General features: G+C 42.2%; 1 protein-coding gene across 5 annotated transcripts in view; it reads right to left on the bottom strand.

Moving 5' to 3' along the window:
• Positions 1-26,146, bottom strand: part of fam172a (family with sequence similarity 172 member A) — a 563,544-nt gene that overhangs the window by 472,621 nt on the left and 64,777 nt on the right. For all 5 annotated transcript variants that reach the window (XM_059969313.1, XM_059969311.1, XM_059969314.1 and 2 more), the window contains 2 exons: positions 6,517-6,582; positions 5,478-5,669 (listed from right to left, as the gene is read on the bottom strand). In XM_059969313.1, the coding sequence (XP_059825296.1) occupies positions 5,478-5,669; positions 6,517-6,582 (258 nt within the window). The remainder of the gene's footprint in view (positions 1-5,477; positions 5,670-6,516; positions 6,583-26,146) is intronic.

The raw sequence follows: 26,146 nt of genomic DNA, 5'->3' as shown, positions 1-26,146 counted from the left end.
TCAATCCATGCCCTCTGGTACTGGACTCTCCCAACATCTGGAACATATTTCCTGCCTCAATCCTATCAAATCCTTTAATTATCTTAAACGTTTCAATCAGATCCCCTCTCAATCTCCTCAATTCCAGCGTGTACAAGCCCAATCTCTCCAATCTCTCTGCGTAAGACAGCCCTGCCATCCCAGGAATCAACCTAGTGAATCTACGCTGCACTTCCTCAATTGCCAGAATGTCCTTCCTTAAACCTGGAGACCAAAACTGTACACAATATTCCAGATGTGGTCTCACCAGGGCCCTGTACAAATGCAAAAGGACATCCTTGCTCTTGTACTCAATTCCCCTTGTAACAAAGGCCAACATTCCATTCGCCCTCTTCACTGCCTGTTGCACTTGCTCATTCACCTTCATTGACTGGTAAACTAGGACTCCTAGGTCTCTTTGCATTTCTCCCTTACCTAACTCGACACCGTTCAGACAATACTCTGCCCTCTTGTTCCTGCTTCCAAAGTGGATAACTTCACATTTATTCACATTGAATGACATCTGCCAAGTATCTGCCCACTCACCCAGCCTATCCAAGTCTCCCTGTATTCTCCTAACGTCCTCTTCGCATGTCACACTGCCACCCAGTTTAGTATCGTCAGCAAACTTGCTGATATAGTTTTCAATGCCCTCATCTAAATCGTTGACATAAATCGTAAAGAGCTGTGGTCCCAATACAGAGCCCTGTGGTACCCCACTAGTCACCTCCAGCCAGTCCGAGAAACACCCATTCACTGCTACCCTTTGCTTTCTATCTGCCAACCAGTTTTCTATCCATGTTGAAATCCTGCCCCCAATGCCAGGAGCTCTGATTTTACTCACCAATCTCCTATGTGGCACCTTATCGAATGCCTTCTGAAAATCTAGGTACACAACATCCACTGGCTTACCCTCGTCTAACATCCTTGTTACACCCTCAAAACACTCCAACAGATTAGTCAAGCATGATTTGCCCTTGGTAAATCCATGCTGGCTCGGCCTAATCCTATTTCTGCCATCAAGATGTGCCACTATTTCGTCCTTAATAATGGACTCAAGCATCTTCCCCACGACTGACGTTAGGCTAACAGGGCGATAGTTCTCCGTTTTCTCCTTCCCTCCCTTCTTGAAAAGTGGGATAACATTAGCCACTCTCCAATCTTCAGGAACTGATCCTGAATCTAAGGAACATTGGAAAATGATTACCAATGCATCCGCAATTTCCTGAGCCACCTCTTTTAGAACCCTCGGATGCAGACCATCTGGACCCGGGGATTTATCAGCCTTCAGTCCTACCAGTCTACTCATCACAGTTTCTTTCCTAATGTCAATCTGTCTCAATTCCTCTGATATCTTATGACCCTGGCCCATCCATACATCTGGGAGATTGCTTGTGTCCTCCCTGGTGAAGACAGATCTAAAGTACGCATTAAATTCTGTTGCCATTTCCCTGTTTCCCATAACAATTTCTCCCAATTCATTCTTCAAGGGGCCAACATTGTTCTTAACTATCTTCTTTCTCTTCACATAGCTAAAAAAGCTTTTGCTATCCCCTATTATATTCCTGGCTAGACTGAGCTCATACCTGATTTTTTTCTCTCCGTATTGCTTTTTTAGTTAAGATCTGCTGTTCCTTAAAACTTTCCCAATCATCTGTATTCCCACTCATCTTAGCCCTGTCATACTTCTTTTTCTTTAATGCTATACAATCTCTGACTTCCTTTGTCAACCACTGTGGCCCCTTCCCCCTCTTTGAATCCTTCCTTCTCATTGGAATGAACTGCTTTTGCATCTTTTGTATTATCCCCAAGAATATCTGCCACTGCTGATCCACTGTCTTTCCTGCCAGGGCATCCGCCCATTTAACTTTTGCCAGCTCTTCCCTCATGGCTCCGTAGTCTCCTTTATTTAATTGCAACACTGACACCTCTGATCTGCCCTTATCCCTCTCAAATTGTAGATAAAAACTTATCTTGTTATGATCACTACTTCCTAATGGCTCCGTTACTTCAAGATCACTTATCAATTCCTGTTCATTGCACATCACCAAGTCCAAAATAGCCTCGTTCCTGGTTGGCTCAAGCACAAGCTGTTCCAAAAATACATCCCTTAGACACTCCACAAACTCCCTATCCTGGGGTCCAGCACCTACCTGATTCTCCCAGTTCACCTGTATGTTGAAATCTCCCATAACGACTGCATTACCTTTAGCACATGCCAATGTTAACTCCCTAATCAACTTGTACCCAATATCCACGCTACTGTTTGGGGGCCTGTACACAACACCCATTAGGGTCTTTTTACCCTTACTGTTCCTCAGCTCAATCCACACAGACTCTACTTCCCCTGTTCCTAAGTCACCCCTTGCTAAGGACTGAATCTCATTCCTCACCAACAGGGCCACCCCACCCCCTCTTCCCATAATTCTGTCTCTACGATAGCACGTATACCCTGGTACACTCAATTCCCAGGCCTGATCCCCTTGCAGCCATGTCTCCGTTATCCCAACAATATCGTAGTTCCCCATTTTCATCTGAGCTTCAAGCTCATCTGTCTTATTTCTGACACTACGCGGCTGTTCTACTGTTCACTACGCGACAAGGCTGTTCTACAGAAAGCTAAAACCGTTTAACTCGTTTCCATTTAGAAAATAAGATGAGATGAACACTAATGGAATGAGTCCTGATGGGGGGTAGGGGGAGAACCACTTCATGATCCATCCCCAGGTTCAGCGGGCCTCCAATAGCAGAATCCAGCCCATGCCCCCCAGCAATGCCATAACTACTTGGCTACTACCAAAAACATCTTTGATATCTGATATTTAAGAACAGATAAGATTGACTAAATATCAAAAAAAATACATTTAATTAAAACATTCCATATGATTGTTAAATAATTGTAAACAAATAAATAGAAAACTAGAGAAAAATATTAAATATTTAAAAATTGCTAACATGTGTAGGGCTCTCAATAACAGTGGTGTTAACTGTTCGGGCTAACAAAACGGCTTCTCTGTATTGTTATAATGAAATGGCTTCTCTGTAAAGTTATTTAATGCTGTAATGGGTTTCTGTGCCTTGAATGTTTGCATTATGACTGCAGATAAGGGGGGAACTAACCAATGGAGAATTGTTATGCTATCTTGTATGTGTAAGCTGAATGGGAGTTCACGGTCTTTTTCGGGAGGAGAGACAGGACGGACGAACGTGTGAGGAGCGGATAGCGGTTCCAGGGCAGTGGATGCTGGACGTGGGTGGTTGGGACGGTGGCCAAAGGCTCGGAAAGTCGTTGTGGATGGAACTGGAGGCATGAGCTCCAATATATTAAAATATTATGTGCACAAACTGATAAACTTACTGATTTGGCACCTTTAGGTTATCTGTTTCTACTAATCCATCACTAAGAAATGACTATAAAGTTGCAATTACAAACGTTTGTATTTACTCGCCTTTGGTGTATTGTCTGATATTTGTGTTGCGAGCGTCTACTGGGGGGGCATTACATTGTATTTACACCGAAGTATTGCACTATTGGTGGGGCGACGGCGGTTCACCCTAGGCGAATGGGGGTAAATTGTGGGCACAGATGCTACACATGTTTTAAAGAAGACTAGTAACATGTGGAGATATGTCTCTACCAAAGGAGATGTAAGGCAATCCTTCCCTGACTAGCTTGCGGGTCACCTTTGGGCATGGTGTAGCACCTGCTTCTCCCCTCTCCGCTCCTGCCCCGATCAGGGTCACGTGAACCCATGGGAGCAGGTGGTGGATGGTCATATGAGCAGCTGGTCCATGTCACAAGTCCTGGATATGTGACCACTGATGCCAGGCAGACAGTCTCTGAAGAGTATTGATAATGGCTGGGGCCACTCGTCTTATAAAGACACTATCCAGAAAAAGGCAATGGCAACCATTTCTGTAGAAAAGTTTGCCAAGAAAAATCACGGTCAAAAGACCTTGATCCCCCATGCCAAATGACATGGCATTTAACGATGATATCAATGATGATGATGATGTGGACAACTGGATGTGAAGTACATCCAACTTCTCAGCAGAATATGTTTTGTGCATACACCACAAGCATTTTTCATAATTTTCTGATGCAGTGCATAGATGCAACAGTTGATGGTACATTTAAATAGTACTAACTTCTTAGGAGGTAGTTAGATGGGTGGGGGAGTAATTTTTCTGCAGCAACAGTGTCTAGAATGAAGTACAATCTGGCACAAGATCTTAATGTGATATTCATGATTCTTAGCTTACTGACATGCTAACCATAGCAAAGCTGTTTCCAACAATTCTGAAAATGACAAATGAGATGCAGTGATCAAAAGTGGGGGGAAATGTTAATATGTATTTAATTAACGATACGCTGGACATCACCTTCTGGTATGGGAATTGCAAGGTACCTGACTGCAAGTTCCTACAAAGAATTCCAAGGACTACTGAGCATCAGGGTCTCTCTTCTACCCATTGGAGATAATTATCAGGAGCACTGTGTGCTCAGGACCCTTTGTATTGTCAATGATCTCTCCCATCCATCCACAAATCCCTTTGACACTCTACTATGAGGCAGGAGGTACTGTAGAATTAGGACAGGTACTGTTAGGGTGGGAAACACATTTCCCCAGGCTATAAAACTACTGAACTCTCTGGCACTACCCAGGACTCCCATGTAGGAAGCTCCAGTATCATTATATTGTTTACTTTTTAAACTTGTATTGTATATGCCCTTTATTTGCAAATTTATTTGTGGCAATATTACTTTATGGGTTAAGTGGGTGAGTTATATGTACTGTGTTGTGCACCTTAGTCCGAAGGAATGTAGCTTTGTTTGGCGTTTTTCATTTATAGTCATTCAACTGTGCCTATGTATTCATGTGCAAAGATGAATGATAATAACTGAACTTGAACATGAACATTAAAACTTGATAGAAGTTTGATATTGATCTTATGATATGGGATATAAGATTTGATATTATTATAAGGAAACAAACCGGGGACAGGTGAAGTACCATTTTTAAAGTGGTGAAAAGTAACATTTGGGGCACAATCAAGCCAGCCATTCACTGTTGCATGTAATTTAGTTACCTACACTGAACATACCAAACCAGTTATTGTTATGGATGTGGCATTATCTGTCAAAACTTCAGAGTTCTCTTCTTGGAATTTTATGCTTGAATTTTTAACAATTGAAAGATAATGTAAGTAATATTAAATAAAAAGTTCAGTAATGTTCAATACTATCACATATTCTGAACTGTTTTTGAACACTACAATGAGACATATAGACTAAGACGTACTTTGCTGTTCATACAGTAAAATAATCTCTTGATTTTAGAAATTCTTATGATCAATCTTAAATTGCTTTTCACAGCTTCCAAGAATAATAAATAAAAGCAAAAAATTATAAAATAGTTTATAAAAGTCAAAAATAAGTTTCTGAAAATTAGTCTTACGTCCATAGCCCTTTTAATGAAAGGTATTTGAGTCCCACTGTCAAGGTCTTCATTGATAATAAGTCTTCTGGCCCACTGGCCAACCCGAACAACACCATTGCCGTGTATCAGAACCATCAACTTGTCAGGATTTGACATGGCATCTTCACTCATAAAGATGAAGCTTTTTGGTTCATCTTCTGCAGCATCCACCTGGGTTTAAAATAAGTGACAAAGTAGGAGTATTATTTAAAATTTCTAAAAATGTTGAAATTAAGATAATTACAAAATACCCTAATTACTGTTACATCTTTCTGATGCAAAAAAAAGTCCATGAAAATTTCAATATCTTTAGCATAGTCTGTCAGTAACAAAAAAAAATACCAATTGCAAAACATAAATTTCAAATGTTGAACTTCTGAATCTCAAGCAAGATACGCAAGCCTCGGAAATAGTGCAATGATGAGTTACAAGGGCTAGATTAAATCTTAAAGATTTAAATTGGAGGACAAGCTTCATATACTTGCCTCTGTATTCCTTTGAATTCAGAAGTCTGAACTAGATTCAGACCCAAATTTTAAAATGAGTTAATAATTCAATAGGGGTCTTTTTGTGGAAAATATCTAGAGCAAGAGAGTGTAATCTTAAAACAAATGCTTGGCCATTAAGGAGTTAAATCAGCAAACAATTTTTCGTAAGGATATCATGAATTCATACCAACATGAACTGAAATGTTTAGAAGATCAACTGGAATATTCAAGACCAAGACTGATAGATTTGCTGTTACTTGTACATTATTCCTGAGTATGCTCCCCATTACAGCATTGATTTACAAGGTGCAGATTCTTGTGTTTATAGTCAAGAATTAAAATGGTTTACATCAGGAAGCACAATGCTCTGTTCAGAATGAAGTCATATGTAATGACTTGATCGATCATCCTAACAAAATAATTTTAATAATGTAAGTATCTCAAAATTTCTGTGTGAATGCCTCATCCATGATGATAAAATATTTGTATTTGTCAGAAGTATGAATAATCAAAGTACAAGTTTAACTTACTGGGAGATAAACCTTCGTTAGATGGCATTCTTTTTCTAAAAGATCATAAACATAGTGAGTGATAATCTGTAAATGGAAAAAAATGCAAAAATTACAAAAGCACTGTTTGTACTCAAAATATTCTATTTAATAATAAGTCTAAATGATCTATGTCTCTACATACACCATTGGCATTTTTGAAAATGTGCAGTATTTTTATTGTCAGGTTAGTGGTCATTTTCAGTGTTTAGCTCCTGCTAGAAAGATCAGAATCAGTATTAGATTTAATATCACTGACATACAGTGCCTTGCAAAAGTATTCAGCCCCGAACCATTTGTTTACATAATTGAGTATTACAACCAGGGAATTTGATCAATTTAACTGAGAATTTTTATTTACGAATCACATACTACTTTTTTCACAATGTATTTGTTCTTTTCATGACCATGATTGTTCTTGGCAGATTTTTCTACAGAGGTGGTTTACCATTGCCTTCTTCTGGGCAGTCTTTCCAAGAAACATGACTCTAACCATTACCAATACTCTTCAGAGATTGTCTGCTTGGCGTCACTGGTCACATAACAAGGACTTGTGATATGCACTAGCTGCTCACATGACCATCCACCAACTGCTCCCATGGCTTCACGTGACCCTGATCAGGGCTAAGCAGCTGCTACACCTGCCCAAAGGTAATCGGCAGGCTAGCGGAGGCGTGTGCCTTACACCTCCTTTGGTAGAGATGAATCTCCACCTGACCACTCACTTTTCACAAGAGCCCCAAAAAAAACAGGGAAAATAGTAAAGCCTGAAAAACTAAAAATTCAAAAAACTGAAATGTCACCAGTTCAAAAGTATTCATCTCCCTTTATTCAGTACTTAGTTGACCCACTTCTTGCAGCTATTACAGCCAATACTCTTTTTGGATGAGTCTCTATTAGCTTTACACAACATGATGGAGCAAGATTTTCCCATTCCTCCTTGCAAAATTGTTCAAACTGTGCCAGGTTAGTTAGGGAGCTATGGTGGACAGCAATCTAGAGGTCCTGCAGGAGATGTTCAATTGGTTTAAAGTCAAGACTCTGAATGGGCCACCCATGGACATCAATTTCTTCATTTGAAGCCACTTCATGATTGCTCTGGCAGTGTGCTTTGGCTCATTGCCCTGCTGAAAAATGAGCTTCCTCCTGAGTTTAAGCTTTCTAGCAGAGGCTAACTGGTTTTTATCCATGACCTCTCTCTATTTAGCAGCATTAATCTTCCCTTCGATCCTAATCAGATATCCAATCTCTGGTGCTGAAAAGCATCCCCATAGCATGATGCTACCTCCACCATACTTTATAATTGGGATGGTATTACCTGACTGACATGCAGTATTACATTTATGTTACATGTACTGTTTCGTGTTGAAGCCAAATAATTCCATTTTAGTCTCAACCAACCATAAGACTTTCTTCCACATCTTTACACTACCTTCTAAGTGATACTTTGCAAAGCCTAAGAGGCAAGGATGTGTTTTTTTTTTAGGCAAGGGCTTCTTCCTTGCTGCTCCTTCATAAACATCATTATTGTACAAGACCTTAGATATTGTGGAGCCACGAACTTCATCTCCAGTTACAGCCACTGTCTTCTGCAGCTCATTCAGAGTGACTGTTGGCATCACAGAAGCCTCTCTTACAAGTATCGTTCTTCTCCAGTAACTAAATTTAGAGGGGCAGCCTGACCTAGGCAGTGTGGCTGTGGTCCACTTTTACACAATGCACTGCACTGAGCTCTGAGGTATGTTTAGTGCCTTTGTGTGGTCTTGTACCCTTCCCCAGATTTGTGCTTCTCTATTATCATTTCCCTGACTTGTCTTGGGTGCTCTTTTACCCTCATTTGACTTGGTCTTTTGCAAGTTTACCATACTGTTGAATGAGAGAGAGCGAGAGAGGGAGAGAGGGAGACAGAGAGAGAGAGAGGCAGAGAGGGAGAGAGGAGGGGGGAAGAGAGAGAGGGACAGACAGAGAGAGAATGAATTCATTCTTAAAAATTCGTTGAAAACAGGTGATCCTCCAATTTTCTACATCAACAAAGTGGGTGAATTGGTAACATGATATACAGTATTGCACCTGAGGAGAGGTAGACACAGTAACTACAAAGGGGAAGAATACTTTTTCAGCATCATAGTTTTAGTTTTTAATTTTTAGTAAATGGTTGATAGATTTTGGAATTTTTCATTTCATTTGACATGATTTGTATATTAGCTCCAAAAAGGTCTTACTTCAATATATTATAAATTTACAAAATGAGACAGTAAAATCTGAAAACAGTTGTGGGAGGGGTTGAATACTTTTTCAAGGTACTGTATGCTGCGAAATTATAGTGAGAATAATTTCATCTGCTCTATCCCAGTATGTCAGCAAAAGGCCTAGGATACAGTTAGCAGATGTATTATGAACACAAGATGGTTGACCAATAATTGCCCCTGAAAACTTCTCCCAACTGTGGAATTCAACTCTTTGTGTCTTAGTACTATGCAGCATCATAGCAAGTCTGTCTGTGATTCCCTGCATTCTTTTACCCACTTTTTTCAAATAGTGGTGTCATGTATACTACCCAACAATCTGCAAGGTCCATTGCAGAATCTTTAGAATTTCAGAAAATAATTACTTGAGTACCACCAGCTCCACAACCACCCCTTTACAAAGTCTAAGCTATAATGTATAGCAGACCCAATGGGCTGAATGCCCTAAATCTGCTCCTATGTCAGAGGATTTTATAGCCTAATCCTAACAAGTGTTTTTTTTTCAGTTTTCCAATACATTCGTCTCTGGTAGCTTATGATTATCTTTTTGAATATTAAAACTACATAAGATCCTTCTAAAAAGGATAAAATCTCAGATTCTGGTGCAGTAATAAAGACCGTAAATGACTTTTTAACATATTTCTGCAAATATGTTAAGATTGCCAACATCGAGACTAACAATCTAATCTATTTCACAATTCCATATTCCAAGGGGAAATCCTTCTTACAATATCAATTCTACTTCAACTTTTTATTTATTCAGCGTTCAAAGTATATTTATTATCTAAGTATGTATACTATATACAGTACATTGTGAGTTGTCTCCTTACAGGCAGCCATATAACAAAGAAACCCAATAAAACCCATTAAAAATGGTGCAAACAGTAGAAGTACGTAAATAGCAATCAGAACTGAAGCTCAGAGAAGTAAGCCTACAGACACTAAGCCAGTCAACACTGCAACTGATTCACCAGCCGATTAGTTGTAGACCACAGCCTCAGTTCAACACAGAGACAAATAAACCTTGTGGAGCAGTGAACCTAACTGGCCCATCCCTTCCCTCCAGCCCTGACATCCTGTCCTTTTCAATCTGGCCTAGCACTAAGATCGTCCAAACCTCAGGTCATTCCTTGCTCTCAGACTCAGGCCCTGCCCATTCGACATGCTCTTGGGCCCAGGCCACACCACTTTGATTTAGCCTGTACCTGACCTTTCCAATTCAGCCCAGTGCTTAAAGATATCAAACCTTCAACCTTTCCCCACTCTTGAACCCAGACACTGTCTCAAATCTACCTCTCCTCTGCTCATCTTGCCTCAATTCCACTGCATCAAATCACCTTGAAGATTTCTCCAGCAGACAAACATTGGCTCATTCCCCATTTTCAGGCCCAAGCCCCACCAGCTCAATTCGACCCATACATGCCATGTTTCCCTGCACCTTTGAGACTTCAGTCCACACTACAAAAATGCAAGGACAGACAGAAGGTTCAAAAGCTCAGCTCCAAAAGGGAAGCTACAGGATATTGGCTGCAGTGATCATTTAGCAGAAAAACTGATTAAACAGTTGGTAGTTTTATTTGTTATGTTTGGGGCCAGCAAGTAGTCACAGAGCTTCACCAGTGCCATCTTAAACATAAATTCAGATCCACTGTACTAATACACCTTTAAATTTATAACTATATGTATTTTTGTATCTTGTTAACTGTCCATTTTTATTCCTGTAATTCTTTTAGTGCTAATAATTATGTCATTTTGACAATCTCAAACAAGAAGTAATTTAAGACAAACATTAACAAACAATGTGAAAAGTAGCGGTCCCTACACTGACCCCTGAGAAACACCACTAGAGATTTGCAGCCAACCAGAAAAAAATTCTTTTATTCACACTTGCTGCCTCCTGCCTGTCAGCCATTCCTCTATCCATGCCAGTATCTTTCCTGTAACACCATCAGATTTTATCTTGTTAAGCAGCCTCATGTGCGACACCTTATTGAATGCCTTCTGAAAATCCAAGTAAATGGCATCCACTGGTTTTCCTCTGTCTGCCCTGCTTGTTACTTCCTCTAAGAGTTCTAACAGATTTGTCAGGCAAGATTTCCCTTTATAGAAACCATTCTGACATTGACTTATTTTATCATTAGTATCAAAGTACCCCAAAACTTCATCCTTAATAGTAGACTCTAACACTTTCCCAACCACTGAGATTAGGCTAACTGGTCTATAATTTCCTTTCTTTTGCCTTCCTCCCTTCTTAAAGAGTGGAGTGACATTTGCAACATTCCAGTCCTCATGCCAGAATCAAGTGATTCTTGAAAGATCATGATCAGTGCAACCATCATCTCTTCAGCCACCTCTCTCAGGACTCTGGGATGTAGTCCATTTGGTCAAAGTGAATTTTCCACCTTAATACCTGAGTTTTCCTGGCAGTTTTCCTTTGTAATAGCAGTGGCACTCACTCTGGCTCCCTGACCCTCATAAACCCCTGGCACATGGCTATTGTCTTCCACAGTGAGGACAGACACAAAGTACCCATTATTCATTAATATATCCTTATACAATAAAATACTGGTAGGCTGCTGGTGACCAGTGGTGTTCCTCAGGGGTCAGCATTGGGACCACTACTTTTCACATTGTTTGTCAATAACTTAGATAGTAAAATTAATGGCTTTTTGGCAAAGTCTGTGGATAACGCAAAGATAGATGGAGGAGTAGGTAGTGCTGAGGAAGCAATGCAATTACAGCAGGAATTATTGGAAGAATCAGCAAAACAGTGGCAGAAGAAGTACAGTGTTGGGAAATGTATAATAATGTATTGTGGTAAAAGGAACAATAGTGTGGACTGTTATCTAAATGGGGAGAAGGTTCAAACAACAGAGGTGCAAGGGGACTTAGAAATCCTCGTGCAAGACTGCCAGAACGTTAATTTACAGGTTGAGTCTCTGGTAAAGAAGGCAAATGTGATATTAGCATTTATTTCAAGGAGAATAGAATATAAAAGCAAGGAAATAATACTCAGCCTTTGTAAGACATTGGACAGGCTGCACTTGAAGTATTGTCAACAGTTTTGGTCTCTATATCTCAGAAAGGATGTGTTGCCATTGCAGAGAATCCAGAGGAGGTTCACAAAGTTGATTCTGGGAATGAATGGTTAACATATGAAGAGCGTTTGGCAGCCTTGAGCCTGTACTCATTGACATTTAAAGAATGCCGGAGGATCTCATTAAAACCTACATAATGTTGAAAGGACTAGAGAGGATGGATGTGGAAAGGATGTTTTTTATGGTGGGGATATCCAGTACTAGAGCATTTCCTGATCAGTCAGGGCATCAAAGGATCTGATAAGAAGGCAGGTGTAAGTGGTTGAGTGGAATCCAGGATTACCCATGATTACCCAGGCAGAATAGATAGGCTGAATGGCCTAATTCTGCTCCTATGTCTTATGTAACCAGAAAAGGCCCCCTTTATTCCCACTCGTCACCTCCAGTCTGTCAGCCATTCTTCTATCCATGCCAGTATCTTTTCTGTAATGCCATAAGATTTCATCTTGTTAAGCCTCCTCATATGAGGCACCTTATCAAATGCCTTCTGGAAATCTAAGTAAATGACATCCACTGCCTCTCCTTTGTCCACCCTGCTTGTTACTTCCTCAAAGAATTTTAGCATATTTGTCAGGCAAGAGTTTTCTCTTTCTGGAAACCATGCTAACTTTGACATTTGTCTCCAAGTCACCCAAAACCTCATCCTTGATAATGGATTCCAACACTTTCCCAATCACTCAGGTAAGGCTAACGGGCCTATAATTTCTTTTCTTTTGTTTTCCTCTCTTCTTAAAGAATGGAGTGACATTTGCAATTTTCCAGTCCTCTAGGACCATGCCAAAATCAAGTGATTCTTGAAGATCATGACCAATGTATCCATTATCTCTTCAGCGACCATCTCAGGATTCTGTGATGTAGTCCATCTGGTCCAGGTGACTTATCCACCTTAAGACTTTTCAGTTTGCCTAGCATGTTTTCCTTTGTAATAGCAATGGCACTCACTTCGGTTCCCTGACAATCATGGACCTCTGCATACAGCTGGTGTCTTGCATAGTAAAGATGGAGACAAGTAATGGGACTTAGTTGCAGCCAACAGGCTATCAAATCATTAGGGATGCAAATATGGTACTCAAGGTATTGTATCTAAATGCACGTAGTATAAGAAATAAAGTGGATGATCTTGTTGCAATATTACAGATTGCCAGGTATGATGCTGTGGCCATCACTAAATCGTGGCTGAAGGACAGATGTAGTTGGAAGCTGACTGTCCAAGGTTATGCGTTATATTGGAGGGATAGGAAGGTAGGCAGAGAAGGTGATGTGGCTCTACTGGTAAAGAATAGCATCAAATCAGCAGAAAGATGTGACATAGGATCAGAAGATGTTGAATCCTTGTGGGTTGAATTAAGAAACCGCAAGGGTAAAAGAACGTTGAAGGCAGTTACATACAGGCCTCCCAACAGTGGCTGGGAGGTGGACCACAGGTTACAACAGGAAATAGAAAAGGCAAGTCAAAAGAGCAATGCTATGGTAGTCATGGGAGATTTTCACATGTAGGTCGAATGGGAAAATCAGGTTGGTAATGGATCTCATTTGTTGAATGCCTAAAAGATAGCTTTTTAGAGCAGTTTGTCATTGAGCCTACTAAGGAATCAACTATACTGGATTGGGTGTTAAGTAATGAACTGGAGGCAATTAGAGAGCTTAAGGTAAAAGAACCTTTGGGAACCAGTGATCACAATATGATTGTATTCAACTTGAAATCTGATAGCCAGAAAGTAAAGTTTGACATAGCAGTATTTCAGTGGAGTAAGGGATATTACAGTGGTATGAGAGAGGAGCTGGCCAAAGTACATTTGTAAATTGGAAGGAGCTGCTGGCAGGGATGTCAGTAGAGCAGCAGTGGCATGCGTTTCGTGGAAAAATGAGGAATTGTAGGACATGTGGATTCCAAAAATCAAGAAATACTTAAATGGTAAAATAGTATAACCATGGCTGACAAGGGAAGTCAAAGCTATTGTAAAAGCAAAAGGAAGGGCATACAACAATGCAAAAATTAGTGGGAAGATAGAGGACTGGGAAGATTTTAAAAAACTACAGAAAGCAACTAAAAAAATCATTAAAAGGGAAAAGATGAAATATGAAAGCAAGTTTGCAAATAATATCAAAGTGGATAGTAAAAGTTTTTCCGAGTATGTTAAAAAAAAAAGAGAAATGAGAGTGGATATAGGACCGCTCAAAAATGAGGCAGGAGAAATAAGAACAAGCTCAAGGAGATGTCTGATGAACTAAATGAGTGTTATGCATCAGACTTCACTGTGGAAGACACTAGCAGTTTGCCTGATGTTGTCATGTTTGAAGGAAGAAAAGTGGGTGTGGTTACTGTTAATAGAGAGAAGGTGATCAAAATACTGAAAGACGTCAACATACATAAGTCACCCAGACCAGAGAAACTGCACCCTAGGGGTAGTGTTAGAGATTGTGGTGGCATTTGAATTGATCTTTCAAAAATCACTGAACTCTGGCATGGTACCAGAGGACTGGAAAATTGAAAATGTTACGCCACTCTTTAAGAAAGGAGGAAGACAGCAGAAAGGAAATTATAGACCAGTTAGTCTGATCTCAGTGATTGGGAAGATGTTAAGAGTCAATTGTTAAGGATGAGGTGATGGAGTTCTTGCTGACACAGGACAAGACAGGACAAAGTCAGCATGGTTTCTTTCAGGGAAAATCCTGCCTCACGAAGCAGTTGGAATTCTTTGAGGAGATTACAAGTAAGATAGATAAAGGGGATGCAGTGGATGTTGCATATTTGGACTTTCAGAAGGCCTTTGACAAGGTGCCAAACATGAGGCTGCTTACCAAGTTAAGAGCCCATAGCATTACAGGAAAGTTACTAACATAGTTAGAGCATTGGTTGATCGGTAGGAGGCAGAGAGTGGGAATAAAAGGATCCTTTTCTGATTGGCTGCCAATGACTAATGGTGTTACACAGGGATCGGTGTTGGGACATTACTTTTTATGCTGTATATAAATGATTTAGATGATGGAATAGACGGCTTTGTTGCCAAGTTTGCAGATGATACGAAGATTGGTGGAGGGGCAGGTAGTGTTGAGGAAACAGGTAGGATGCAGAAGGACTTAGACAGATTAGGAGAATGGGCAAGAAAGTGGCAAATGAAATACAATGTTGGGAAATGCTTGGTCATGCACTTGAGAAGTAGAAATAAATGTGAGGACTATTTTCTAAACAGGAAGAAAATACAGGAATCTGAGATGCAGAAGGACTTGGGAGACCTTGTGCAGAACACCCTGAAGGTTAACTTGCCAGTTGAGTCAGTGGTGAGGAAGGTAAATGCCATGTTAGCATTCATTTCAAGAGGTCTAGAATACAATAGCAAGAGTGTGATGCTGAGACTTTATAAGGCACAAGTGAGGCCTCACCTTCAGTGATGTGAACAGTTTTGGGCCCCTCATCTTAGAAAAGATGTGCTGGCATTGGAGATGGTCCAGAGGAGGTTCACAAGGATGATTCCAGGAATGAAAGAGTTATCATACGAGGAACGTTTGATGGCTATGGGTCTGTAGTTGCTGGAATTCAGAATGTTGAAAGGCCTAGACAGAGTAAATGTGGAAAGGATGTTTCCCATGGTGGGAAAGTGTAGGACAAGAGGGTACAGCCTCAGGAATAAAGGGCACCCTTTTAAAACAGAGATGTGGAGGAATTTCTTTAGTCAAAAGGAGGTAAATTTGTGGAATTTGTTGCGACATGCAGCTGTGGAGGCCAGGTCTTTGGGTGTATTTTTGGCAGAGATTGATAAGCTCTTGATTGGACATGGCATAAAAGGTTACGGGATGAAGGTCAGGAATTGAGGTTGAGGTGGAGATAGAAAAAAAGGATCAGCCATGATTAAATGGCAGAGCAGACTCGATGGGCAAGATGGCCTAAATCTGCTCCTATGTCTTATGTTCTAACAGAAGCTAAAGAGACTGAAGGTAGAGGAATATAATCAGAGTCAGCTGGGATGAGGGTTAGGCTAGTGCATTTATTTCCATGTGTATGAGTGCACAATTGGAAGGTATCTCTACTTGCTCTATGTGGGCATTAAGACAGTGCAAGCAAAGAATTCCAATCATCTTGCTACAGCTTCCAATGAATTCATATTTCACTCTGTCACATCCATGCCATAGTGGGTGGGCAACAGCCACATCATTTATATTTAAAAGTGAATGCAAGGACCTTCAAACACTCAGAACCAGAGCACAAGCAGGCCATTCTAGATCTTGAGGAACCGCCAAACCAGAAGTATTAGTTTGTCCACTGATTACCTACCAGCTGCTGTTTCCCAAATCCAACCCTCACCCCTCCTAGCTCCAATTTCCCACTGTATTCCACTTCACCGGATTTCACCTGTTGCTTGCCCACATATACCTCATGTCTTCCTCTCAGCTCCTTATCAACTTCAAGTTCAGGTATAACTGTCATTCAACCATACAGAGGAATACAGCCAAACAAAACAGAATTCCTCTAGTGCCAAGGTGCAAAATCCAGAACCAACAGTAATGCACAGCACATATAGCAAGATACAACTATGTAGAAAAACATATAAAAATTTAAAAAATAATATAGCCCAGGTCCCTGATTGATGGTCATGGCCTGTAGATTGATGGTGCATGGATTTTGTCTTTGAGTCATATTTCTGCAAGAACAACCCACAACAGTTTCTCATAGTGTGTAGTGCAGGTTGAGACAAACAAATTGGACAAACATATTTTCAAGGGATATTGGAAACTTGATTCGGAAAAAGAGAGAGATCTACAATAAATATAGGCAGCATGGAGTAAATGAGGTGCTCGAGGAATATAAAGAATGTAAAAAAAATCTTAAGAAAGAAATTAGAAAAGCTAAAAGAAGATACGAGGTTGCTTTGGCAAGTAAGGTGAAATAAATCCAAAAGGTTTCTACAGTGATATAAATAGCAAAAGGATAGTGAGGGATAAAATTGGCCCCTTAGAGAATCAGAGTGGACAGCTACGTGTAGAGCCAAAAGAGATGGGGGAGATTTTGAACAATTTCTTTTCTTCAGTATTCACTAAGGAGAAGGATATTGAATTGTGTAAGGTAATGGAAACAAGTAGGGAAGTTATGGAAACTATTACAATTAAAGAAGAGGAAGTACTGGTGCTTTTAAGAAATATAAAAATGGATAGGTCTCCGGGTCCTGACAGGATATTCTCTAGGACCTTGAGGGAAGTTAGTGTAGAAATAGCAGGGGCTCTGACAGAAATATTTCAAATATCATTAGAAACGGGAGTGGTGCCGGAGGATTGGCATATTGCTCATGTTGTTCCATTGTCTAAAAAGTGTTCTAAGAATAAACCTAGCAATTATAGGCCTGTAAGCTTGACGTTAGTGGTGGGTAAATTAATGGAAAGTATTCTTAGAGATAGTATATATAATTATCTGGATAGACAGGGTCTGATTAGGAACAGTCAACATGGATTTGTCCGTGGAAGGTCATGTTTGACAAATCTTATTGAATTTTTTGAAGAGGTTACTAGGAAAGTTGACGAAGGTAAAGCAGTGGATGTTGTCTATACTTTACTTTATTGTCACCAAGCAATTGATACTAGAGCGTACAATCATCACAGTGATATTTGTTTCTGCGCTTCGCACTATAGGGACTTCAGTAAGGCCTTTGACAAGGTTCCACATGGAAGGTTAGTTAGGAAGGTTCAATCGTTAGGTATTAATATTGAAGTAGTAAAATGGATTCAACAGTGGCTGGATGGGAGATGCCAGAGAGTAGTGGTGGATAACCGTTTATTAGGTTGGAGGCTGGTGACTAGTGCTGTGCCTCAGGGATCTGTACTGGGTCCAATGTTGTTTGTCATATACATTAATGATCTGGATGATGGGGTGGTAAATTGGATTAGTAGGTATGCAGATGATACTAAGATAAGTGGCGTTGTGGATAATGAAGTAGGTTTTCAAAGCTTGCAGAGAGATTTAGACCAGTTAGAAGAGTGGGCTTGAAAGATGGCAGATGGAGTTTAATGCTGATAAATGTGAGGTGCTACACTTCGGTAGGATTAATCAAAATAGGACATACATGGTAAATGGTAGAGCATTGAAGAATGCAGTAGAATGGAGTGATCTAGGAATAATGGTGCATAGTTCCCTGAAGGTAGAATCTCATGTGGATAGGGTGGTGAAGAAATCAGAGCATTGAGTATAGGAGTTGGGATGTAATGTTAAAATTGTATAAGGCATTGGTGAGGCCAAATTTGGAGTATTGTGTACAGTTCTCGTCACCGAATTATATGAAAGATGTCAACAAAATAGAGAGATTACAGAGGAGATTTACTAGAATGTTACCTGGATTTCAGCACCTAAGTTACAGAGAAAGGTTGAACAAGTTAGGTCTTTATTCTTTGGAGCGTAGAGGTTGAGGGGGGAATTTGATAGAGGTATTTAAAATTATGAGGGGGATAGATAGAGTTGACGTGGATAGGCTTTTTACATTGAGAGTAAGGGAGATTCAAACAACAGGACATAAGTTGAGAGCTAAGGGGCAAAAATTTAGGGGTAAAACGAGGGGGAACTTCTTTACTCAGAGAGCGGTAGCTGTGTGGAATGAACTTCCAGTAGGAGTGGTAGAGGCAGGTTCGATTTTGTCATTTAAAAAAAAATTGGATAGGTATATGGACAGGAAAGGAATGGAGGATTATGGGCTGAGTGCAGGTCGGTGGGACTAGGTGAGAGTAAGCGTTCAGCACGGACTAGAAGGGCTGAGATGGCCTGTTTCCATGCTGTAATTGTTATATGGTTATATATCCAGTTTGTCTCCCACTGAGCAAAGACTGGAGAGCAGCACCAATGGGAAGGACCAGTATCCAACCCAGTATGGAATACATTGGAACACAGCCAGCTCCAGTGTGTCCTTCATGTCTGCAGCAGGCGACTCTGAGGTATGAGGGCCTTGTCCACACAAAACCAAGGCAATGCAGCTCCTCCACTGTCGGTCTCACCTTTGAACCAGTTAATCAGACTCGCAGTACTCATCAGTAGTTATGCTGACTTTCCCTTTGCACTCTCAGTCCTGATGTAGTCTTGCCAAGAAACACTGATCATCCCTTAGTCTCTGCAGATGATGTTTGATCTGCTGAGTTCCTCCAACAGTTTGATTTTGCACCAGATTCCAGCACCTACAGTCTCTTTTGCATCTTTATTATTTTATCATGCCTCAGTTTCAAAGCATGTTTCACGTTGAAAAGGAAGCGTGGTTTACAGTTATACAGGTTTGTAAATTATGAACGCAAGATAAAACTCAATGGAATTCAATCCAAACAAGAGAAAATAGTATTATACTAAACAAAATTAAATAATGAATGTTTAGCACAGTAAGGCAATAAGATATAAAACAACATGATTTTTCAACTCTTGCAAGTTCCAAAGTGGTTAATAACTACCAAAAACAATCAATTATTGGCTGTGGGCGAAAAAAAACTCACTTATTGCAGTCATACCTGCAAAACTAACTGCAAGGGAATTGTTTACATTTTGTTAAGTGAATGCAAATCATAGCTGCGAGCAATATTTATGCAGGGGAAGTTCAGCCCCAAAGCATTCCATTAGAAATGCAGACACAATGTAAATTTTCCCTCTGGGCAAAATATTGTGGTTCAAGACCATTAACAACTTCATAGTTTTGCCGCTGGTTTGGTTATTTGCGCATTGATTTCTGAACAGGGTGTTTAATTGTTTGATTTATAATACATTAGATTGTAGGCAAACATATGAAATCCCTGGTTAAGAAATAGGATTTTTTTTAATGGGCATAATTTCAAGATTCATCCAACTATGCAGTATAGATTGACATAACCTTTCCATCACAATTCTTTTGAGTATTTATTTTTTCTTTTTCACTAATTGACCATTTGAATCCCACTATTCTGTCACATCAAGGACTAAAAGATCTGTAGAAAGTTTCAGAGGGTGGAGATAACAACATTACTCCATTTCATTGTCGTCACCTGAACAAGCGACAAATATTCCCTGATCACATGTAATTCATTGCATCTTTAAATTTCACAAAATTTGTATTTTTCTTTCTATGTCAAACCAATTACTATTTAACTTTACAGAAAAAAAAACAATGAAACATTTTTGGTGATGTGGAATTCATATAAATGTATTGCAAAATGATTGAAATAATAAAATAACAATAGCGAGTCTGATAGACGGCATAATACAAATACAGACAGACATACTTTATTGATCCCGAGGGAAATTGGGTTTCGTTACAGCCACACCAAGAATAGTGAAGAAATATAGCAATAGAAAATCATAAATAATTAAAAAATAATAAGTTAATAATGCCAAGTGGAAATAAGTCCAGGACCAGCCTATTGGCTCAGGGTGTCTGACACTCCAAGGGAGGAATTGTAAAGTTTGATGGCCACAGGTAGGAATGACTTTCTATGACGCTTAGTATTACATCTCGGTGGAATGAGTCTCTGGCTGAATGTACTCCTGTGCCTAACCAGTACATTATGGAGTGGATGGGAGTCAAATGTTACGCCTTGTTCCCGACTATAGATTTTACATTGTTAAATAAACTGTTTCACCAAGACACAAGAAATTCTGTGAGTGCTAGGAAGCTTGAACAACACACACAAAATGCTAGAGCGGGGGTCGGCAACCCGCGGCTCCGGAGCCACATGTGGCTCTTTTACGTCTGTGCTGCGGCTCCCTGTTGCTTTAGGAAATAATTGGTTGTGGCGACCCTTTTCCTGGCACATCTGAAGCGACTCACAATTAGATAGCATACGGGGGTTTGCGAGCACAGAGCTTTGGAGCCTCTGCGCCATGGGGGGCAGGTTGAGGGAGGCTTAAAAGTGAGGCTGAAGATTTCGAATAAAGTTTTTTCCTTCGACTGCAGTTACCGACTCCGTGTCGTAATTTTAGCGCTGGGTGTAGCACACCGCTACATGGTCAGTATTTAATTAAAATGTATTTTATGTTAGTTTGTTAGTTTTTGAAATGTAAATCTAAATTTGAAGATTATGGTGATCTTGTACAATCTAAATAAGACGTTGTGGCGACCCATTTCCTGACACATCCGAACCGGCTCACAATTAGCCAGCGTTCAGGCTAAGGGAGATAGCCTACGGGGGTTTGTGAGTACGTGTCTTTTGCAGCATCCGCGCCCATGGGGGGCGGGTTGAGGGAGGCTTAAAAGCAAGGCTGTTTAGTTCGAATAAAGCTATCTTTGACTGCAGTTTACTGACTGCGTGTAGCACACCGCTACAACGTGTTTTTATCGCTGGCTGTCCAGAGGGGAGGTGCTGAAACGCTTTGTTGCGTGTCTGGAAGAAGTGAAAACTTTCCTGGGCAGCAAAGGGCTCAACTTTCCTGAGCTGGAACAGCCAGAGTGGCTGGAAAAGCTACACTTCATGGTAGACATGACAGCGCACCTGAACACGCTGAACACAGCTCTTCAACGTGGTAAGGACGTACAGCCCTGCACAAGTTAGAGGATGTTTTGGCATTCGAGCGCAAGTTGATGTTGCTTGCCAGAGATTTACAGAAAGGCACATTGTCTCACTTCCCCAATTTGAGAGAGTTCAAACAAGGTCACGACATAATAAATTCGGAGTATTTACATTCTGCAATCATCGCAATGCAAACATTGTTTGGGAAACGCTTCTGTGAGTTCAGAGAGGAAAAAAACACATTATCCTTCCCGGTCACTCCCCTAAGCATCGACCCATCCCTACTGAATACGACTGCATTGTCAGGTGTGAGTCAACCTGACCAAGTATGATAAATATTTTAATTGCCTATTATTTTACGTATATTCATATGTTTTCATTGTTCAGTGAAATAGTCCTTTTATTTTTCAGGTTGTCAGCTGGCTGACGTTATTTTTGGTTTGCTGCTGGCGGCAAATTTAAGTTTGGCGTTTTTCATAAATACAAGAAGGACTCAAATAGACGTTGAGTATTTTACTTAAAAGTAACCTTCAACCCAACGTCTTTTTTTTCGGAGGTCAAAATGTTTTTGTTGCATGCAGAAATGTAATTTCGTTTTCTCTGCAGGAGTTCATCAATTTCATAAATGCAACACATTATAGTTTGTTTATACATAGCATAAAGGCAAAACAAAACGTTGTATGCAGTGTTATTTCATTTTAAATGTCAAACGGGGTTTTGCGGCTCCCAGGGTTTTCTTTTCTGTGGGAAACGGGTCCAAGTGGCTCTTTCAGTGGTAAAGGTTGCTGACCCCTGTGCTAGAGGAACTTGGTAAGTCAGGCAGCAGTTAAGGGGTGATGGTATTGGAATGTAGATTGAAAAGTAGATATTGTTGGGGATCAAATGGACATAACTGTGTACATTAGATTAGGTTAACTTATTGTCATGTGGACCAAGGTTAAAATAAATGAAGGCATTTAGAAAATTTGTTCAAAATTATTCATGTTGAAAGTTTTAAAGAGACAATTCAATAATAACAATTTTAAATAGTATTGTTTCTGTAAATGTTTACTGTCCAAATACTAAGTGTACAATAGGTCTGTAAGGATTTCAAAATATATCCAATGTTACGTGTTCTTGCAACTGCCTAGCTGATGACAAGCCTGCAGGAATATTTCCTGTGCAAGTGCCTCGCTGCTCTCAGGTTCTAAAAGAAAATTCATTCACTAGTCCATTTGAGAGTGAACGTAATCAAAATGCAGCAGGGTATAATATGTGTCAACAAAATATTTACTTGTGCCTTAGGTTAGCCACCCATGGTAGAGTATTGCAACCCATATAGGGCAGGAGACATATTACTGATGTTTGGGGAATCCCTTCCTGAAGTTTGCTTTACTGAAGCCATAAAACATAGGACATAAGGGTTTGCTTTCTCAAAAGAATTGATGGCTGAGACAATTCATCTAGTGCCACCTTGGTAATGGGTCAAGGTGCAACACACTACCTTTCTGTGCTGATTAATAACCAAGATCCAATCCTTAAAGACACTCTGTACTAAGCAAAGATGCAAGGTTGCATTGGTTGTTAACAAAAAATAAAACTATAAGACTATAGACATAGGAACAGAATTAGGCCACTCAGCCAATCAAGCCTGCTCCATCATTCCATCATGGTTGATTCATTATCCCTCTCAACCCTATTCTCCTTAGTTCTCCCCATAACTGATGCCCTTACTATTAAAGAACCTATCAACCTTCATTTGAAATTTACTCAATTATTTAGCCTCATCAGTTGTAATGGCAATAAGTTCCATATACTGTATTCACCATCCTCTAGAAATTCCTCCTCATCTCTGTTCCCGAGTGATATTTCTCTATTCTGAGATTATGCCCTCTGGTCTTATACTCCCCACTATAGGAAACACCCTCTCCACATCCACTCTATCTTGACCTTTCAATATTTGCCAGGTTTTTTGGAGATACCCCCTCATTCTTCTAAATTTCAGAATCAGAATCAGGCGTAATATCACCGGCATATGTCATGAATTCAGTTGTCTTTATGGCAGTAGTATAGTGCAACACATAATTATAGAAAAGAATAGCAAGAACAACCCAGAGCAATCAAATACCCCTCATACGTTAACACTTTCATTCCCAGGATTATTCTTATGAACCTTCTCTGGACCCTTTCCAAAACCAACATATTGTAGCGGTGTGCTACAAACAGCGCTAAAATTACGACACGGAGTCGGTAACTGCAGTCGAAGGAAAAACTTTATTCGAAAACTTCAGCCTCACTTTTAAGCCTCTGTCAACCGGCCCCCCATGGCGAAGAGGCTCCAAAGCTCTGTGCTCGCAAACCCCCGTAGGCTATCTAATTGTGAGTCGGTTCGCATACGCTAGGAAATGAGCCGCCACATAACCCCCCCCCAGAACCGGCGATACACCCCCCAATGTCCACAGCCTGGGCCAGAACCTGCTTGGGAGGTCGGCCTCTGCGCCGAGGCGCCGGAAACTCGGCCGGTTGCGCCAGGTCCACATGGGCCGGCTTGAGGCGGTCCACCGTGAAAACCTCCTCCTTCCCCCCAACGTCCAGCACGAACGTGGACCCGTTGTTCCGGAGCACCGTAAACGGCCCCTCGTATGGCCGCTGCAGCGGTGGCCGATGCCCGCCCCTTCGTACAAACACAAACTTACAGTTCCGTAGGTCTTTGGGTACGCAGGTCGGGTGCCGCCCATGCTGTGAAGTGGGTATGGGGGCCAGGTTACCGAGCTTCTCGCGAAGTCTGCCCAGGACTGCAGCGGGTTCTTCCTCTTGCCCCCTCGGGGCTGGTAGGAACTCCCCGGGGACGGCCAGGGGCGCGCCGTATACCAACTCGGCCGACGAGGCGTGCAGGTCGTCCTTGGGCGCTGTGCGGATGCCGAGAAGGACCCAGGGAAGCTCGTCCGCCCAGTTGGCTCCTCGCAGGCGGGCCATGAGGGCCGACTTCAGGTGACGGTGGAAACGCTCCACTAGCCCGTTCGACTGTGGGTGGTAGGCAGTGGTGTGGTGCAGCTGAGTCCCCAAAAGGCTGGCCATAGCTGACCACAGGCTGGAGGTGAACTGGGCGCCTCTGTCGGAGGTAATGTGGGCTGGTACACCAAAGCGGGATATCCAGGTGGCGATCAGGGCTCGGGCGCAAGATTCGGAGGTGGTGTCGGTGAGCGGGACCGCCTCTGGCCATCTTGTGAACCGGTCCACGATAGTCAGGAGGTAACGCGCTCCGCGCGACACTGGCAGGGGGCCCACGATATCCACATGAATGTGGTCGAAACGCCGGTGGGTGGGATGGAACTGCTGCGGTGGGGCTTTGGTGTGCCGCTGAACCTTGGCCGTCTGGCAGTGCATGCACGTCCTGGCCCATTCACTGACCTGTTTGCGGAGTCCGTGCCAAACGAACCTGCTGGAAACCATCCGGACAGTTGTCCGGATGGAGGGATGCGCCAAGTTATGAATGGAGTCGAAAACCCGTCGCCGCCAGGCTGCGGGGACGACCGGACGGGGCTGGTTGGTGGCGACGTCACAGAGTAGGGTCCTCTCACCTGGGCCCACGGGGAAGTCCTGGAGCTGCAAACCAGAGACTGCAGTCCTGTAACTCGGAATCTCCTCATCTACCTGCTGTGCCTCTGCCAGTGCCTCAAAGTCTACCCCTTGGGAAAGGGCATGAACGGTAGGGCGAGAGAGCGCATCCGCCACGACATTGTCCTTACCCGAGACGTGCCGGACATCCGTTGTGTATTCAGAGATGTAGGACAGGTGGCGTTGCTGGCGGGATGACCAGGGGTCGGATGCTTTCGTAAACGCAAAGGTAAGCGGTTTGTGGTCCGTGAACGCGGTGAAGGGCCGACCTTCTAGGAAGTACCTGAAATGCCGGATTGCCAGGTAGAGCGCCAACAGTTCCCGGTCAAAAGCACTGTACTTGAGCTCGGGTGGCCGCAGGTGTTTGCTGAAAAACGCCAGGGGTTGCCAGCGACCTGCGATGAGCTGCTCCAGCACCCCACCGACTGCCGTGTTTGATGCGTCCACTGTGAGGGCGGTAGGGGTGTCCATTCTGGGATGTACTAGCATTGCGGCGTCAGCCAAAGCTTCCTTCGTTTGAACGAAAGCGGCGGCGGACTCCTCGTCCCAGGTAATGTCCTTGCTCGGACCCGACATCAGGGCGAACAGGGGGCGCATGATCCGGGCAGCTGAAGGGAGGAAGCGGCGGTAGAAATTGACCATACCTACGAATTCCTGAAGGCCTTTGACCGTGGTGGGTCGGGGGAAGTGGCGGACCGCATCTACCTTAGCGGGCAGAGGGATTGCCCCGTCTTTAGTAATCCTGTGGCCCAGGAAGTCAATGGTATCAAGTCCGAACTGGCATTTGGCAGGGTTAATTGTAAGACCGTACTCACTCAGTCGGGCGCAGAGTTGACGGAGGTGGGACAGATGCTCCTGACGACTGCCGCTGGCTATGAGGATGTCATCCAAATAGATGAACGCGAAGTCCAGGTCCCGTCCCACCGCGTCCATTAACCGCTGGAACGTCTGTGCGGCATTCTTCAGGCCGAACGGCATGCGGAGGAACTCGAAGAGGCCAAACGGGGTGATGAGAGCCGTCTTGGGGACGTCGTCAGGATGCATCGGGATTTGATGGTACCCTCGGACAAGGTCGACCTTGGAGAAGATCCAGGCGCCGTGCAGGTTTGCCGCAAAGTCCTGAATGTGCGGCACAGGGTAGCGGTCCGGTGTGGTAGCCTCGTTCAGCCTGCGGTAGTCGCCGCACGGTCTCCAGCCCCCCGTCGCTTTGGGCACCATGTGCAGGGGGGAAGC

The sequence above is a fragment of the Hypanus sabinus genome, chromosome 5 (assembly GCF_030144855.1).
Source record: "Hypanus sabinus isolate sHypSab1 chromosome 5, sHypSab1.hap1, whole genome shotgun sequence".
NCBI lineage: Eukaryota > Metazoa > Chordata > Chondrichthyes > Myliobatiformes > Dasyatidae > Hypanus > Hypanus sabinus.
Note: the sequence above shows the minus strand (reverse complement) of the source record. Positions and strands in the feature narration are given on the sequence as shown.